The 19,712-nt window shown below is 29.2% G+C and overlaps 1 protein-coding gene across 6 annotated transcripts; it reads right to left on the bottom strand.

Annotated features, from left to right (window-relative positions):
- Positions 1-240: 240 nt before the first annotated feature.
- LOC141538585 (SPRY domain-containing SOCS box protein 3) lies at positions 241-14,932 on the bottom strand. Of its 6 annotated transcripts, none has more exons than XM_074260169.1 (5): positions 14,703-14,844; positions 14,444-14,634; positions 8,992-9,179; positions 8,726-8,898; positions 4,212-4,425 (listed from the first exon to the last, which is right to left on the bottom strand). In XM_074260169.1, coding segments are annotated over exons 1-5 (693 nt in total). In that variant the 5' UTR covers positions 14,704-14,844; the 3' UTR covers positions 4,212-4,285. The 6 variants fall into 6 exon arrangements, 4 of the variants coding, with proteins under 4 accessions (XP_074116269.1, XP_074116270.1, XP_074116271.1 ...); XR_012481075.1 differs by adding an exon at positions 4,791-7,344 and having other exon boundaries at positions 4,284-4,425; positions 8,726-9,179; XM_074260168.1 differs by lacking the exon at positions 4,212-4,425 and adding an exon at positions 241-475 and having other exon boundaries at positions 8,726-9,179; positions 14,703-14,841.
- Between the last annotated feature and the right edge of the window lie 4,780 nt (positions 14,933-19,712).

The following is a 19,712-nucleotide window of genomic DNA, read 5'->3' as shown; positions in this document are numbered from 1 at the left end:
AATAAATAGAAATATCTGAGGCGGAAAATATTATTGTGTGATTAAATGAATTTTAAACAATTAAATGAAGGGAAAAAAAACTTTTTATTTAAATTAGAAAAAACAAATTTTTCATTATAGATTTTACATTTTAAAGTTACAAAAAGAATCAAAATTCAACCTGACTCAAAACACGTATTAAAAAGTATAGGAAGTAACGAAATTTGAATTTTTTTCAATACTTCTGAATATTTTCAATACTTTTGAAATATCATTCTGAATTATTTTTTCTCACCTGGGTTACGTGAAAGAGAAAATATTTTAATGACATTCAATCATTTATGCCGATTCTTTACAGTAATTCATTTTTGTCAAAATTTAATGGATCGTTCGTTTTTTTTTCTTCTACCACAACCAACTAATGCAAAGTCAAAATCATCCAATATCAAGTACTCTTCAGGGAACTCATATTCATTATCTTCGGAATCATCGTTATCTGCAAAAAAAAGAAGAAAACATTTTTCATTCATCGTTAGATCATCGTTTGTACAAAAAATTTGAATAGTAACACGCACTAATATCTTAACCAGTATTTTTGAAAAAAATTTGTTTATAAATATAAACTAAGTTTTGCTCAGTGTAGTGAGTAGCAATCACGAGCAGTTGCAGTAATTTAAACAGTTTTCCGTTGAAATTACGTTCCCGTATTTTTTAACAAAATGGAATGAACACTGTTTTTAACCCCTACTTTTGGGTTTATTCTACTTCTGGGTGCACACTTAGTACAAATTACTTTAATTAATTTTCTTGTAATTTAATGATTGTAAAAAGATAAATTTCTCCGAAATATAAAAAAATTTAATGGCGATTCTGTTTTGGACTTTTGCAGTCATAGTAGATTCTGACAATATAATTAGAAAGTGAGATATCGATTTTTGAATGCAAACACATTTTCGGCCCTAAAAACCTGAATTTTTTACTTAAAAATTTCTACCAAAGTAAAAATTGATATGATTAATACTGTCATTATTCATCACTACAATCACTAATCATTGCTTGAAATTAGAGTATCTCAGAACTATATTATGACAAATTTATCATTAAGATTATTGTTATAATATCGCTATTATCTTATTGCATAGCACTGTACTGTATAAAATTATGTATTTTTGTTGATATTCTTGAGCGAGCTATGGCTTAGAGATTAAATAAATGCACCTATCTATCTATCTATCTATCTATCTATCTATCTATCTATCTATCTATCTATCTATCTATCTATCTATCTATCTATCTATCTATCTATCTATCTATCTATCTATCTATCTATCTATCTATCTATCTATCTATCTATCTATCTATCTATCTATCTATCTATCTATCTATCTATCTATCTATCTATCTATCTATCTATCTATCTATCTATCTATCTATCTATCTATCTATCTATCTATCTATCTATCTATCTATCTATCTATCTATCTATCTATCTATCTATCTATCTATCTATCTATCTATCTATCTATCTATCTATCTATCTATCTATCTATCTATCTATCTATCTATCTATCTATCTATCTATCTATCTATCTATCTATCTATCTATCTATCTATCTATCTATCTATCTATCTATCTATCTATCTATCTATCTATCTATCTATCTATCTATCTATCTATCTATCTATCTATCTATCTATCTATCTATCTATCTATCTATCTATCTATCTATCTATCTATCTATCTATCTATCTATCTATCTATCTATCTATCTATCTATCTATCTATCTATCTATCTATCTATCTATCTATCTATCTATCTATCTATCTATCTATCTATCTATCTATCTATCTATCTATCTATCTATCTATCTATCTATCTATCTATCTATCTATCTATCTATCTATCTATCTATCTATCTATCTATCTATCTATCTATCTATCTATCTATCTATCTATCTATCTATCTATCTATCTATCTATCTATCTATCTATCTATCTATCTATCTATCTATCTATCTATCTATCTATCTATCTATCTATCTATCTATCTATCTATCTATCTATCTATCTATCTATCTATCTATCTATCTATCTATCTATCTATCTATCTATCTATCTATCTATCTATCTATCTATCTATCTATCTATCTATCTATCTATCTATCTATCTATCTATCTATCTATCTATCTATCTATCTATCTATCTATCTATCTATCTATCTATCTATCTATCTATCTATCTATCTATCTATCTATCTATCTATCTATCTATCTATCTATCTATCTATCTATCTATCTATCTATCTATCTATCTATCTATCTATCTATCTATCTATCTATCTATCTATCTATCTATCTATCTATCTATCTATCTATCTATCTATCTATCTATCTATCTATCTATCTATCTATCTATCTATCTATCTATCTATCTATCTATCTATCTATCTATCTATCTATCTATCTATCTATCTATCTATCTATCTATCTATCTATCTATCTATCTATCTATCTATCTATCTATCTATCTATCTATCTATCTATCTATCTATCTATCTATCTATCTATCTATCTATCTATCTATCTATCTATCTATCTATCTATCTATCTATCTATCTATCTATCTATCTATCTATCTATCTATCTATCTATCTATCTATCTATCTATCTATCTATCTATCTATCTATCTATCTATCTATCTATCTATCTATCTATCTATCTATCTATCTATCTATCTATCTATCTATCTATCTATCTATCTATCTATCTATCTATCTATCTATCTATCTATCTATCTATCTATCTATCTATCTATCTATCTATCTATCTATCTATCTATCTATCTATCTATCTATCTATCTATCTATCTATCTATCTATCTATCTATCTATCTATCTATCTATCTATCTATCTATCTATCTATCTATCTATCTATCTATCTATCTATCTATCTATCTATCTATCTATCTATCTATCTATCTATCTATCTATCTATCTATCTATCTATCTATCTATCTATCTATCTATCTATCTATCTATCTATCTATCTATCTATCTATCTATCTATCTATCTATCTATCTATCTATCTATCTATCTATCTATCTATCTATCTATCTATCTATCTATCTATCTATCTATCTATCTATCTATCTATCTATCTATCTATCTATCTATCTATCTACCTACCAAAAGTACCAAAGCTCGAAATGTATGTTTTTATTTTAGGAATAAGTGGTTAAATTTCAAAATAATCGGATGATTTTTTAACTCGCTGGAGTATTAGTTTATGAAATTTGGTTTAAATGCTTCGCATTATGAGTCGTGCAAAATGAGATTTATCGGATCTGTATTCATTTAATTCAGCCAAATTGACCAAACTTTGTGAGTTAAGTAGTTTAAAAGTAATTTCTGAAAAAACCTCTGTAACAGAGTAAAATTACCCTAAATCGATAAGTCACCGGATATCGATAATTATTCGACATAGCACTGGCGCGTCTCGATCTTCGGGCCTAAAGGGAGAATAGCAAGGGGGTAGTTTTGGATTATTATAGGTGAGCATTAAAATTTGAGTGAGTCGACTTTTGTCGATTTTTATAATTTATAAAATTATTGAAAATTATCTTAAGAAATATTAATTGAAATAATTTACATTGCGAGATATTTTATTACGTGGGAATTAATTTTGGGCTTAAGTCCGTGGATTTTAGATAAATTAAATTTACTGAAAATTAATAATTAACAGCGTGGACATTAAGTCTAAGAATTTAATTATTTTTTGTTGAAAATTTTTACTAATAATTTCGGCTATAATTAATTAAGTTTTGTCGTCAATTTTTGATGAATAATTTTAAATTGATTATTAAAATTATTATTGTAATTCTATTAATTATCGAAATAATTCTGTAAATTCCCGAAAAGGACAATTACTATGTCGGCAGATTATTAAAACCTCTGTCTTCATATTTTAATCTATTAATTCAAGATACGAAGACCTTTCGTAATTAAATATTTATTGTTGTATTATTAAGACCACAGCAATAAATTAGTTAAGAATTTTAATCTATTTTAATATATTAAATCAGAAATATAATTAGCAATCGGAATTTGGAAGTTGAATGTTAATTCAAGTTATTTGAAATTTGATTGTTAATTGAAAAATATTGTTTTATTAAATTCTAATGATTGAATATTTTAAGGGGTTATATCCACTTGCGAGGCAGAAAAAACGCGTTTTTTTGTGAATTTTTTCCAAAGAGGCATTTTATTTTATACATTAATGGAAAAAATGTACTTCAACAGAATTTAATGTATTTTAACAATCAGTGGTTTATTTAAAAAAATATTGGATCCCCTTGGAGCCCCTAGCTCCTGCAGATGATCTGCGGAGAGACCTCCAAAAAAAGGTGCTTGGCGGTGAACAAGATATCTCTGGTCCAAATTATCTGAAAACCAAAAACCAAAAATATTTAGTTTTGTAATAAATAAGTACAGGTAATGATCGAAGGTCTAGTCAAAATTTTGATTTTTGACAAAATGGCGGCCGTTCAAAAAAAAAAATTCAATTTTTCATGCAAATTTTTCACTTAAAAGTGGCTTAAAAAATCGAAATTATTGTCCACAACCTTATTCCTTCGATCATTACCTGAAAAATATATCTGAGTAAGTCGTGTGAAAATTTCAAACCGATCGGTTTAGCGGTTTTGGAGAAATTTTGTTCACCGACTCTGAAAACACGGTTTTGAGATAAACGCGTTTAAAGTTTCGGGAACGATTTACACTAAATTAAAAATTTTTTTTTTCAACTTACATCGTGTCATCTATTCCAGCACCATAAGAGGAACCCTCTGCTTCATCGTTTGCCTCCAAAATGTTTAACTGTTGTTGTCTACGAGCCATTCTTCCCTCGCGCGTCGACCCTTGCGCTCTTGCGTCCGAAATTGAGATGCGCTCTGCGTCCTCTTTACTCACGTAGGAATGAGCATTGGGTCCAAGTGATAATCCCATAGCACTCATATAATAAAGCAGAGATGTTTTACCTTCATTAAAGACCCCGGCTGCAATGTTTGCAGCTATTTCCACAATTTTAGAGCCAGCTGGAATAATTTTTGGAGTTATTTTCCATATCAGCTGATTATAACTTTCATTATTGTTCTAGGTAAAACCACCAACGCATCGTTCCAATAATTTTTTGTTACTTAGATCTTCGTAAATTGGAAAAATAACTGTTGCAACATCAAGTGGTAAGGCCTCATAATTATGATTATAGTTGGGCAAAGTTCCCAAGGCTCGCGCTTTTTGCCACGAACACCACGAGTTTTCTCCTATAGGACAACTATCATGCTGAGGGTTTTCATCTGTAGAGCAGTTATGGAAATAAGATGCCCAAATGGCTTTATACATATTGTCAACAGAATCACAGTGTCTTCTAATCGCTAAACCATAGTAATCAGTTAATTTATCAATAACTTTCCCAGTCAATTTACCTTTGCCATCAAGTAACTTTTTTTTTTTTTTTTCCATTCTTATCTTTCATTTCTTCTACTGTATTATTTACTATGTCTCTTAGCCGTTTGCCCATTCTTTTTTGAACATGCCCAATACATTCTTTCTTCGTTACTTCTGTCTCACCATAAGGAGCAGCCTTAAAAATCCCCGAATAGGTTTTAGAGTCACCATCACCGATGTAGTTTCTAAAACGAACTTGATACTTTTCCAATGAACGTTTGAACATAGTAATAACAGCATCAACTTCCATTTTTCTTGATGACCCATCGTGGTTAGCTGAGCATACGTCTTTGTGCTCTGCCCACCATTCCTGATATTCAGCAGTATCGTTGTGAGATTTCCAAGGCTCGCATTGCTTACAGTAAGAGCTTTTAACTAAAAGATCAATTATTTTTCCACTGTAGTATCCAATTAGAGATGTAACTCCAAATAGAGAAGTAAATCCCCTTTTTTTCCAAGTCCCATCTCCCGAGACTGTTAAATCACTCTTATGTTCATCACCCTGCTGTTCAGACGTGGCATCCATTTCCTCAACACAAGCTTTTTTTAAAAGTTTATCTGTAACTACTGACACACATTCGTGGATATTTTTAACGATCATATCATATGAAGTTTGGAGCAAAAAAGCTGGCATGTCCATTAGCCCACAAAATTGAGTAGCACCTTTCAAACCTAACCCAAGGGTTCTCATCACAAATATAAAGCGTCGATTTATTTCATACGAGTGTTTGACAAAGTTACAAGAGTTTATACTACGAGGACTACATTTATCACATAAGATAACAATTTTAAAACCAAGTCCACGTTCTGATGCTGTTTCGAATTTTACTGGCTCATGGCAAGTTTTACACAATACATATTCACTAATAGCCGTAAACACAGTTATAAAATTTAAAATTCTATATTCAACTGACGTATCGCGAGTTACACATATTTCCTCTTGCGCTTTAAATTTTTTTGCTGAGGCGCTGAAACTGCTCTCATCATATTCCACGGTTTTCGAATTAAAAACGTTCTTCCGTTTCTTTCTTCGAGACAAAATTTCATTGGAATTTCTACGAGTTTTGCTGCTAATTTTACGAGGCATTTTTGACTTTAATTAATTAAACTATACACACTGAGAAATATATAGACTGAGCACAAACACAACTTGTCCACGTGAAAGATCACTTCTAACTGATGAGTTCACATATTTTTAACCTAAAATTCGTCAACATAAGTTTCAGGTATAAAGTAGATCTTTTATATTATTATATTAGTGTCTCAAACACAATATAAATCGAGAAGAAAAGGATAGAAGCTACCAGAAACAGCTGCTACTCCGGCTCGTGCTTCGCCTACTTTCGAACGCTCGGAGACGTTCTTACTAATACGCTCATATCTCCGAAACTAATTGTCGGATCGATTTGAAATTTTCAGAGAATATTCTTGAATATGTGTACATTCAAAAAATGAAAAAGAAATCGATTTTTTGAAAATCACAAGTGGATATAACCCCTTAATGGCTCAATTTTAAGTTCAAAATCAAATTAAGTATCATCAATTAGATAGATAGATTTGTTACATTGTACAACAGTAAGAACTGCCTTTTACAATTTTTTCATCACAATTGTACTGCCTCTTTCTATTTCACTGCGTTTGAATTTCTTTCAAATTTTTCACTGCATTCATCAAGTTTCACTGCGTTCAAGTTTCTGCCTTTTCTATTAAATTTTTAAATTAAGTCAAATCAGTAGTGTCAGTGTGTAAGATAAAAAATGGGTTATGTGTGAGCTGCAGAGTATCTAGGTCTACGTTTGGTCACTGGGCTGTTACTCCTGTGAGCCGAGTCAACGATCCCTGCATACGATTGGTCTCTGTGCGGATGATTAAACAGTTTAGTTAATTTGGTTTGTTAATAATTTTTACGGGTAGACGCCGAAAGGGGCCATCACGTGTAGACGCCGAAAGGGTCACGTGTTAAAAATCGACGGGTAGACGCCGAAAGGGGCTCGTCGAGAATAAGTTTATTGTTAAATGTGGATAGTGTGAGTGAGTGAGTGAATTTTGTTAATTTGTTATAAATCACGGTATTGTTAAAATTTGTTACTATTAATAAATCTTGGCCAATTTGTTAATTAATTATTTATTATTCAACAGCACCTTCCTTCACTCTCTCTACACTAAGATAAGAATCCTCAGCTCTAGACCGGTTCCAGGAACCGTGATTAAAAATCCTGGTGGCGCCCTAATAATTGTTTGTTCTTAATGTTAAATTGTTAGTTTATTTATAAATTGATTAGGGGCCAATCTGAGCAGGTAAAACTGTTACACCTTGTATAGAAATTTTGTTTTTTTAATTATTTAAAATTTAGGTATTCAAGCGATTAAGTCTAATTTTTTAGTAAACCTAGATTTAATACATTTTTTTACTTCCTTGATTTTTTCCAATATCTTCAAGGAAAGAATGAAAACTTGTTTATTTAATTCAATTATCGTACTTTGATCAATCAGTTCAGTAAAAAATTTACTAATATCCATCTTGGATGTTTTAATCTGATAATAGATCTGAAAGAATTGCAGTGAAATCTAATAATATTCTTTTCCAAATTCCAAATTGCTCGACTATAATCTACGAGCATTCATTTGTTATCTCTGCAATTCGACTCTGGAAAGAGCTACCCACCGAAGTCATAAATTCGCTCAGCATAGAGCTTTTGAATTTTTTGTGAAACTAGAGCGAGACAATGGACTATAAATGTCAAACAGGCTATTTAGAAATTTTAAATGTTAAATCAAAAAATTTTTCATTATAAATTATTAAAGTATTTAATATGTTATCATGGTAAAAATTAGCTCTGAAATATTGCTCATTGATTCTATTATTGTTCTCATTCTTATAAATAGTACAGTATTATGGAATTTTGCAACTATATTATTTAATCATTTGAAATTATTAACTTCCTTAAAATATGATGATGTTAATCTTATATATTTAATATTGTTATACGTGCACTTTATTATAAAAATTATGTATATTATTGTCATTTGGCTATTTTGCCTTGATATAAAAATTGAATAAATAAAAATAAAAAATAAATAATTGATCTTCAAGCTAAATTAAAAAGTGATAGTTTCATAAATTTACGTTCAAAATTTTTTACAATAACGGCATTAATTGGATTTAATATCCCGGGTTAAGAAATTACAATAAATTTATATCTAGGAGATGAGAAATAAAAAAAAAAAAGTAATTACCTCTTTTTTTCCGTAAAACTTCTGCAAATTTACTGTCCAATAAATAACGAAGACCTGGAAAGACTGTAGATAGATATGATTTGTGTAAAGGCTTTAGTAACCCTAGACAATCCATTTGTAAGGATGCAGGAACTGATAAAATTTGTGTAATTCGCATACAACTATTGGCTGCTGTGGATGAAATTATAGGATACAATTCAATACCATGTAAGCCAGTAAAAGCAATGCCAAAAGGCTTATTATTAATGAAAAATTGTAACGTTCCTTTCCAAGTATCTAGATGAAGTCCAACGATATTGCCTTGCGCAAACGGTTCAGAATAATCCTTTATTTCACCATCATGGTGTATTTTACCTCTGTAGGACAGCCCCCATGATTCCCGGTCTTGTCCCAGCAACGATAAAAATTTATCCCTCTCATTTATATTAGCTTTAGCAGTGCCTACTCCAACCATCTGAAATACAATAAATATTATTATTGTAAATCAGCAAGAAGCAATTGTCAAACATTCATTTGTTTTGCTTCATATCTTAAGTTACTCGTCTTTGTCTTCTGGTTGCTTTATAATATAACTTCAAAATGTTGTTGGACAATAAAATAGTTTGCGTAACACTCATTGTAATTGCAGTACTTTACATTTTTCTTGGGTTAGTATACTTTACTGTAACCTTTTTTCCGTTTGCACCGGAATATATGGATGATAAGAGTAAATTATCATTTTCAATTGATTGGGAAGAGGTCGACAATATTTTATCAATATAAGAATTATTGAAATACAATATTAATATACATATTCATATTGACCGTAAAAAAGGTGATAGTATATTATGAAGCATGAAATAAAGCAATACGATTCTAAATGAAGGCGAGTATTGATGTCCGAGTAAAGATAGAGCTGTCGTTGCTCACTGTCTCAAATCGCATAAATTGCGCTTGATGATCGCGCAAATAGAATAATACATTTTTAAATACGGTTAGGTAAAAAAAAAAAAGTTGTTAGAAAAACTGAAATAAAAAAAATAAACAAATGCATATTTTGACATTAGAATAAAAATAATTTTAAAGTAAAGTATTTACGTAAATTTTGACATTTGTTAAAATTGGTGCATCGTAAAGTATGCCAATTAAAAACTTAGCCACACGAATTCAACCAATAGTAAACTTTGTGATTCATGAAATAAGTGAATGCTAAATTTTGTTAACAATTAATTTTAACACTTATTAATTTATCTATTATATTTCTGAAGCTATAAAATTTAGAGACAAAAGCCTTCTCTCAACTACAGGTCAGCCAAGGATAGATTTTCCGAAATTCTACTCACGGAGAATTATTGGCTTAATTCACGATGCACCAATTTTAATAAATGTCAAAATTACGTAAATACTTTATTTTAAAATTATTTTTATTCTAATGTCAAAATATGCATTTATTTATATTTTTTAATTTCAGTTTTTTTAACAACTTTTTTTTACTTAGCGGTATTTAAAAATGTATTATTCTATTAACGAGAATTTTTTTAATTCGCTCGCTTTATTACTATTGAGTTTATTAATAGTTATCTTTTTTTTTTTTTTGGTTGGCTGAATTTTATTTTATAACATTTTAAGGTTGATACAAGTTTACATTTTGCATTATTTTTATTAATCATTATTTTATAAACGGCATCATTTTCAGTTTTATAAATTTTGAGTTTACAAACGGCTATTTTCTAGTAAATTTCAAAACATACTTAAATTGATGTCCATGATTGTAAATATCACAGTCACGCCGTAGTAATTTTACAAATGTTAGGTAGAAAAATTTGAAAAAATAAGTCACTTATAACTCATATTTGAAATATCTTTTGTGAGGCCTGACATTTTGATGTAACTAAAATGTCAAAGTAGCATAGAAGTATTTTCTAAGAGATTAATATTTTACCAAATAAATATTAATTAAGTTAAAGACTGCTTAATCAAACAAATTTCATCAGAATAATTAGTTGAAAGCTAATAATTGTGAATTTTGCCCACTTTGTTCAGTAAATCATTAAATAAGCAAAAAAATCTCAAAAACGGTTAAATCTGCAAGTCATTTTTGAATGATTCCGTTAACGTTAAGCTCAAAAGACTTGGAAATATATTTTCGGGAACGTATGAATAAATATATTTTCAATAAATTTATCCTTATTTTCATCAAGTTCTAAAACTTCAGATTACAAGTTGTTAAGAAATTATTTTAATACTAAAGGAAAGTTTTTTATTACCAGCAAAATTGCTTGTTAATTAAAACTTGTTTTTAAGCAAATTCGTTATAGCTTTATTTAGCCTTTTTGAATTTAGAGATTGAGGCAGTGGGCTTTCTTAAAAAAAGACCACCATATGATCACTATGCTCAATAGAGCAATTACTCTTTTCGGAATTCATCGTAAAAATAGTTAGAATTCATCCAAGGCATTTGATTTTGGTATTATATTTTTTGTGCTAAAATATATACAATCATTTTTTTTTTTTTTTAATTATAATTATTTTTTAGTCAATTCCCGCTGAAAAATGATGAAGTTAATGAAAAATAATTACATTATTTAAAAAAAAAGTTATGGCGTTTATTTTAATTTAATAATAATAATAATAATGAAAAAAAAAAAAGAAAAAAAAATTGAAGTATTTTTGACACTATTGATCCGTCTCCTTCCTACAACTAACGTTTATGTGATAGAATATTACTCTCTGTATGACTGTACTACCTTTGTAAATTTAGATGAAAATAATTCAAGAGTTACAGAGGAAATTAAGAGACGGAGCTTAACGAACGTTATCAATTTAATGATCTGCAGTATTGCCTTATATTATTGAATAATCAATATGATAAATATAATAACAGACTTTTTCAATAAGTAGTATTGATTTATGTTTGATAAAAAAATTTTCTTTTTCGAAGAAAAAAAATTCGATTGAAAATCGGTTATAAAAAATTGCATAATAAGAAATGGTTACACAACTTATATATTATATTAAGATTTTTTGTATTAATTTTGGATCCCGCAAGGAGTTTCGACTTCATGGCCAATTAAATAAATAAATTAATAAATAAATAAATAATAATAATAATAATGATAATAATAAATTTTTGAATAGTTTTTCGAAAGCTTAATTAATTAGCGCTACCGTCTCAGGTGTTACTTTTATATTAGTTGGTTCTTTTACACGTGAATTATTTGTCAAGGTTATTTAGTTAGTTGTTACAGGTCTTTTTGGCACAATTCATTTATTTCAATTAAAATTATCAAGACAAAATTTGAAATAGTAAAAGTCATTGTATAATTTGGATAGAGAAGGTTTTTCTGGAAGGTTCTATAGTTGAGAATTTTGATGAGACGCGTTAAGATTGTAGGAGTTGAATTTAAGAATTTTGTAAAATTAAATTTGGGCCGATGGACTGAATTTAATTAATTTAGTTAATGAATTCAATAAATTTGGTTAATGAATTTAATAAATTAATTTTGTTAAAGAATTTAGTTAATGAATTTAGTAATGAATTAGTTTAGTGAATCGGAATTTTGTGTTGAATAAATACTAGCCGTTAAGTTTTGTAAACTGTGAGAGTATGAAAATCCGGGAATTTATTTAATTAATAATTAGGAGAATTTTAGTAATTTGTAAAATTGTGAATTAAGTTAGCGTCCAGTGGACGATTTTATATGGAATTTAGTGAGTGCGTGTGAGTACAGTCCTGTCTAGGTATTCATGGTATCCTCCTCTGTTTCCTAGGCAGTCACTTAGAAACCGTTGTATAGATGACCGAGTCAGGGGTACAACGGAAATAAGTAAGTAAACCGCTGCGCAGACGCCCGACTCGGGGGCGGTCGGATAAGGTTTTATATGGTAGTACGTCAGGTTGACGAAGTAAATTATGATGTTATATGATAGTCCGTCAAGTTGACGAGATAAAAATTATGATATTGTATGGTAGTCCGTCAGGTTGACGAGGTTTAGGAAATTTAAGAGTTAGGTGATATTTAGTTTGTAAGATTTTCTGGCAGTGGCCTGTGAAGATTAGGTGAGAGGTTCACACAATTAAGTCAATTTCTAAGTTGATTTTTAAAAGAATTTGTTAGTTATAAATTTGTCAATCGTTAATTTTAAATTGTTAAAATTGAATAAATAATTTAATTATTATTAATAATTTTTCTCAGTATTATTTGTAGCCCTCTCGAGCTTCTCACGACCCGATCTTTCCCCTCTCATGCTTCCCCGGTTTCTAGGACACCGGGTCTAAAAACCGAGTGGCGCCCTTTTCAAAGCGGAAAGGAGTGACTAATTGAACCGGGGCTAAACAAGGGGAAGGGGATATTTTGATTTTAGTCTAGTTTGCGAAAATCGAATTTCTTTTAGATTTTGAAGTCGAGGTATTGGGAAAGCTGTTCTCCAACCATTTTTACGATGTTATTTCAAATTTCTAGTCGGAACAAGTTTAAGGAAGATCAATGGTTGAGTTTGAAGAACGGCATCAAAAATCTTAAACAGGATGAAAATGATACTTAAAATATATCATAATACTAGAATTAAAAGTTTTTTTGGTAATTATTTACAAGTAGGGTCAACCCATGCTGGGCCATGTCAACTTTTTTTTTTTTATTTTTAATCAAAGTAATAAATTTTTTTTTTTTAATTGTTCGTTTTTTCATGTTCTTTTCATAAAAAAATATATCAAAAACATCAAAAATAGATAAAATAGAAATTTTATCTAAAAACACGAAAGTCAATTTTTCTTCGAACTTTTAAAGGCAAAAAAGCTATCGAAATCTTTATTTTTTCCTTTCATGACATTTTTTATCTTAAATGCGCCGTAAAAACAAGTAGAATAAAAAAAAAGCCATTCGACAGCCGAAATGGAAGTGGATTTCATAATTAATAGAAAAAAAAACTGCTAGGATTAGATACAAAAAAGAAAAAGAAACTAGTGCAATACCAAATTTCATAATTGGCATAGCCGAATAGGACATAATTTTCAGATTATACATATGATATGGTATTCAAATTGAAGCTTACTGAAAAAGTTTTTAGATACAATTTACAAAGATTCCATAAGTGATCCCATTCAGAAGTCATTCGAGTAAGAAAGTGAAGAAATATGAATTTTTAAGATTTTAAAAATTATGAAATTCTGGCATTTCTAAATTACTTGAGCGATTAAGCTCATCTTCAAACTTGACTTCAGTATTTATCTGTAGAATAAGTATGTTGAGTTTGGTAAAGATCCGCCATTTTCTGACTTAGCTCGTCGAGTCAAGTCGAAATATAACAAAATTTTTCAAAAATTTCGTCATGAGGATCAATGCAATAGTTAGATTTCTGTAAAGTCTACTTAAAAAAAAAAAAAAAAAAAAAGTTAATTTTTCACCTAGTTATGGCCCAAAATGAGGTTGACCCAAATTGTAAATATTAACAGTTTTTATAAGCTAGTTATAAATTTTTGAATTTGGAGAGCTCGAAAAGATATCTAGATCAATATCTTTAAGCTCAATTAACTTACTAATAAATATATTTTCGAATACTTAGAGCTCAAAAATCGCAGGAAGTTTCAGAAATTGCGAGCAGAGTCAACCGTTTTCTTGATTTTTCTGTGTTATATTTGGTAGCTGCTTGCAGCTTATTAAATTTTCCATGTTGAAAATATCCACTTCATTTGTTGATAGTTAAAAATATCATTTCAGGGCTTAAGCTACATGAGCTTACCACATCTGTTCCATATATTTGAGACAACATTTCTACTTCCCAATAGTGATGTCTTCCTTTCGATAGTATTTTATTCCCTCTAACAGCAACTGTTCCATCACTATACCCAGGGTGAAACTTCACCTCCAAATTGTTTTGAGACAATAAAAACTTTCTTGATGTTAATCTTTCATCCCATGTCCATTCGTACACTGTAAAAAATAATATTTTATTATTATTTTATTACTGTTTATTCATTACATTAAACTTTTTTTCTCACTTTTTAATGCTTGCACAGAACTTGACAACAATAATAAAATCTGGCAATATTTGTGAGATAAAGTGATAATATGATGAAAAATAATATACACATACAAAGTGCTTATTGGCTAAGTGCACGTAAGGTGCTGCCCTCATTTTTCGTGCTTTTCCTATGTTAAATCAAACGGAGTAATTTAGTTACAGTGGCCGCTATTAGCGTAAAATCATGCTGTTTCCATAAGATTTACACGTAAAAGTGGTAATCAGCGCCAGCCTCCCCACCATATCCTACGCACTTGACCAGACACACTCAAAAGAGTAAGCCCAGGTGTGAGAGTTTAGAATCGTGCGAGTAGACTATAACGCTAACTATTGACAAAAAGCTGTACTCTGCAAATTAAATTACATTTAATTTATTTAAAAAAATTTTTTTTTAACCAGTAAGTAATTTCCGTTCAAAGCATCAAGAGCATCATCTCCAGAATTTAATTTGATGCTAACGTAGAAAAAATCGAAAAAATCACGTTGTTACTTACTTAAAACCATTAGTGTTATGCTTCCATCTGATGGATATTAATTTATTTTGTTGAAAGCTTTACTTGCTGTAAAGGTGTAACCTCATGCTAACGCTTGATGCTGGTTATGAGCGTCAAATTGTGTCACGTGGTTAATTTAGGCCGTGCTGCCACCTGGAAAAAACTTAGTAGCGTGAAATCGTAAAAAGCTAAACTCGAATTAGGTTTTTATTTAAAGGATTAAACAGAAATTTAGAATCTATATAATCGAACTCGAAAGTAATCGATATTGAATAAGTTAAGAATCTTGTTATTGTTTATTTTAAAAATAAATTTTTATTTAATCATTAGATTAAAGTTGTTGACTTTCTGTTATAAAAATGGCACTATTCGAAGATTACCTAGATATAGAAGCGTTGGAAGATGTAAGAGTTATATTATATAAAATCAAACGAATAATTATAACAGAAATATTTTTTCATTTTTCTGTGTAAGAAAATAAACTCAAAATATTTATTGTTTTTATTTTTAGGAAATATCACAAGTTTATGTTTGTGGTATATGTGAAGAGATTTGCAATAGTTACTTAGATCATAATTGTTTAAAAAAATATAAAAATCATCATATCATGAGAATCATTATTGCTATCCTTTACTAGGTTAGTAACTTATCAATTTTTTAGATTATTAAATAAATAAATAGTACAGCAACTACCAATATTCATCGTTTTGATGTATTTAATTTAAAGAGGATGGTGTTACAATAATTCGGTGTGCTTTATTGGAAAATGAACGTGAGGAACTTATTACGGAGAAAATTTATTCAGTAAGTAAAGAAAACAACAAAACCTCTGGCAATGTAAGTATTTTAAAACTAATTTAAGTGTGATGTTTCATTAGACTTGCATAATTATCCCTATTAACAATATTAATTTTAGTTTCAAATTCCTAATTCCAAAAATAAGAAGTTAAAAACAAAAGCGCAATTTTCTGTATCGCCAAATAAACGATTAAATGATACTGAAGTCGAGTTGTTAATAAATGAGGTGCAAAAAGAGTTCCTCTGTGGAACCATCATGTTCCCCTCAAAGAAAGAAACCGAGAAGCTGTTTCAAATTTGTGGAAAGAGGTTTCAATGGCATTGAAAGGTTAAAAAATCTAATTTTATTGCTTTCTTTTTTTTTTATCTCACATTTACCTTACGCTCTGCAAACTAATTTTGACAGGTAAGCTAGATGCTGAAGAATGTAAAAAGAAGTTTAAATATATTCGAGATACTCATCGTAAAATAATTCAAAATGAAAACAAACCAAGTGGTTCATCAAGGGTCGATTCTACTGATGAATGGAAATATTACAGATGTTATGAATTCCTACGAGGTACTTGCTTAATTCGCCCGTATGTATGATCATAAATTTTAAATGACGATATTATGTCGATAGATTCTTTTAATTACAAATAAATATAAATTAAATACTAAATCGTAATTTTCAATTGCAGAACTAGAACAAATGTAGATGAACATGCTACCGCTGGTTTTAATAACGACGGAAGCTTTAATAATGATTCATGAAATGCTATGGACGACAGTTTTGACGAAAGTACTGACCAGGATAATAGTAAATATATTTTTTTTGAAATTACAAGTCATTAAGAAAATATTAAACTAAATTTCCTAAATTTTTTAGAATCTGCCAATACAAAAGGAAAAAAACGTCAGGAAATTGCGGATTCTGTAAATGCAATCAACCGTATCGCTGATATTAGTAAAGATAAAACATCAGTCGCTCTACCGGCGCCGCCAAAATTGGATCAAGTTGGTGGATTTTTAATCGGTATCGGCTATCAGTTACGACAACTACCAGATGATGTCCAACTGCAAACCATTATTAAAATTTTACAGTTGATTCGAGAAACAAATAACCTATACGTACAAAATTAGTGAAACAAATAATTTACATAAGTATAAGCGTTAAAAAATTAAAAAAGTATTTTATTGATATTAAGCATTACATTTTTATACAAGTTTGATATTAAAAATATATTTATCTATCAGTAATTGTTTTTTTATCTATTTCTTGACTAAATCCTCCTTTAATTTTGAAAAATAATAATAATTACAAATTTTGCATTCACAATGTATATATACAATTTAAATACAAGGCGATTTTAATAGATTTTTGACGGTATTAAAAAGATTTTTACAATTTAAACTTTACGATTATATTGCCAGGGAACAGCTCCTTCGGCATTAAAGTATCCACAAAATTCATCTCGAACAGCTACTGCAGATCTGCTACTGAAATTATTGCCATAAGCTGTTGTGTCTTTGAGAGCAGAACCGTTAACTTCATGCCTCAAATCTCTAGAAATTATACCATCAGGGCGTTCTTGATCAATTACTAAGTTAGGTGGGATGTAAACATAATCTTTGTTATGCTTGCGAAGCCAATTATGCAAACATATGATTGCTTGAATCATATCGATTGTATTCTCAACTGTAGCATCAATTGGTTTTTTTAGAATCCTCCATAAACTCACTATGATCCCGGATTAATTTTCAATAGTTCTGCGTGCTCGACTGAGACGATAATTATAAATACTTTTTTCTTTATTCAAACCATTTCTACCAGGATATGGTCGAAGTAAATAGTTTGTCAATTGAAACGCCTCGTCTCCCACAAGAACATATGGTTGAGGTATTCCATCTACAGTTAGCAAGTCTGGTTTTGGTATGTTCATGTCACTATTCTCAAACTTCTGACCCATTGCTGAGCTCCGGAAAATCCCTCCATCACTTCTTCTACCGTAAGCACCAATATCAACGAGAGTAAACAAATAATTAGCATCACAAACTGCCATCAATATAATGCTGTGACTATTTTTATAATTGTAATATGAAGAACCTGCATTATCAGGACACTGCAATAATAATAATAATAATTATTATTATTATGATAATAATAATAATAATAATTATTATTATTATGATAATAATAATAATAATAATAATAATAATAATAATAATAATAATAATAATAATAATAATAATGGTTTAACATAATTCAGATATACACATCAAACTAATTCATTTATATGAAATCAAATATACCTGTATGTGTATATGTTTCCCATCGATAGCTCCAATGCAATGTGGAAATTGCCATTGCTTTTCGAATTCATCAGCAATTTTCAGCCAATGAGATTCAGTTAAAGGATGCGGTAATACTTTTTCTTTAAGACAACTCCATAGAGCTTGACAAGTTTCGACAATTATATTTGCTGTTATTCTTAACCCAACTAAATACTGATACGACATCGTTGACATTGAGTCACCAGTTGCTAGAAATCTAGAAATTAATTGTTATTATGGTACAATGATGACTACGCTAAATACATCAACTATTATCAACTATTTTGAAAAATTCTTACCGCAAAGTCATAGCTAGTCATGCTGGAGCTGGAATAGGCTCTCTTACAACGTTTTGTTTTGATATTTTCGGGCCAACTAAACATAGAAGCTCTTCAAATTAGACTGCTGTCATTCGGATGTAATTTTCAATTTTTTCAGAATACGAAGAAAGAGTTGGGAATATGGCCTCAAAAAAGCCATAGTCTCGCCGTAATTTGAATAAAGGATGAATCCAAAATTTTTTTTGTATATATTTTTTTCTACAATTTTGTATAACTAGTTCATTGCATAATAAAGCACTAATAATCCTTTTGCGCCTAATTTTTTTTTTTTTTTATTTCAGCTTCACGGATTATTTTTGACACTGATAAATCCACAATTGATAATCATATTCACCTGCCATTGAAATTTTGATAAGTTACTTAAATTTGATGTAATTATTTCATTAATGTTTAACATTTATTGTTGTCATAAGTTATTTGTTTACAATTACCATGTGTTTATTATAAAAATTAGGTTAAGGACTAGCTTCGAGGTATATCTCGAGTTATCGACTTTTGATATTCATACATTTTTTTGCAGCTGATTTTTTTAATTTGACGCTGCACGTGTTTTTATTCATTTCAGCTAGGTGGAGCTATAGTTTGACGCTGAAAGCTAGCGTCAAGCGTCATCATGAGGTTACAAATTAATTCTTTCGTCCGTTTATTTTAATTCCGGGAGTATTAAAATACTCGGTTTCAGCGCGGAAAAGGAATCTTTTTAAATAAAAGTTTTATTCAGACGTCATTTAATTTTAATCAAAATTATTTAGTTGGTTTCAATTTATTATTCAATGCGACAAAATATTAAATGGTTTCAAAATATAAAATTACAATGACATGATCTTGATAATCTAAGCTCTTGACGATAAGTGTCGTTACATAGATTTTCCGATGAGCTTCAAGCTCTGTTCTTCTCCCACCATAACTGCCATTCATATATCCATTTTTTTATATATATTTTTACAACATAAAAATGATCTTTATACTAATATATAATATTTTCTATTATGTTCACATATATTTATTTATAAATGATATATATTACAATGTAATAATATT

The sequence above is a fragment of the Cotesia typhae genome, unplaced genomic scaffold (assembly GCF_013202065.1).
Source record: "Cotesia typhae breed Kobodo isofemale line unplaced genomic scaffold, CoteBio_Ctyphae contig_22, whole genome shotgun sequence".
NCBI classification, from domain to species: Eukaryota; Metazoa; Arthropoda; class Insecta; order Hymenoptera; family Braconidae; genus Cotesia; species Cotesia typhae.
This window is presented reverse-complemented; position numbering and strand designations above follow the sequence as displayed.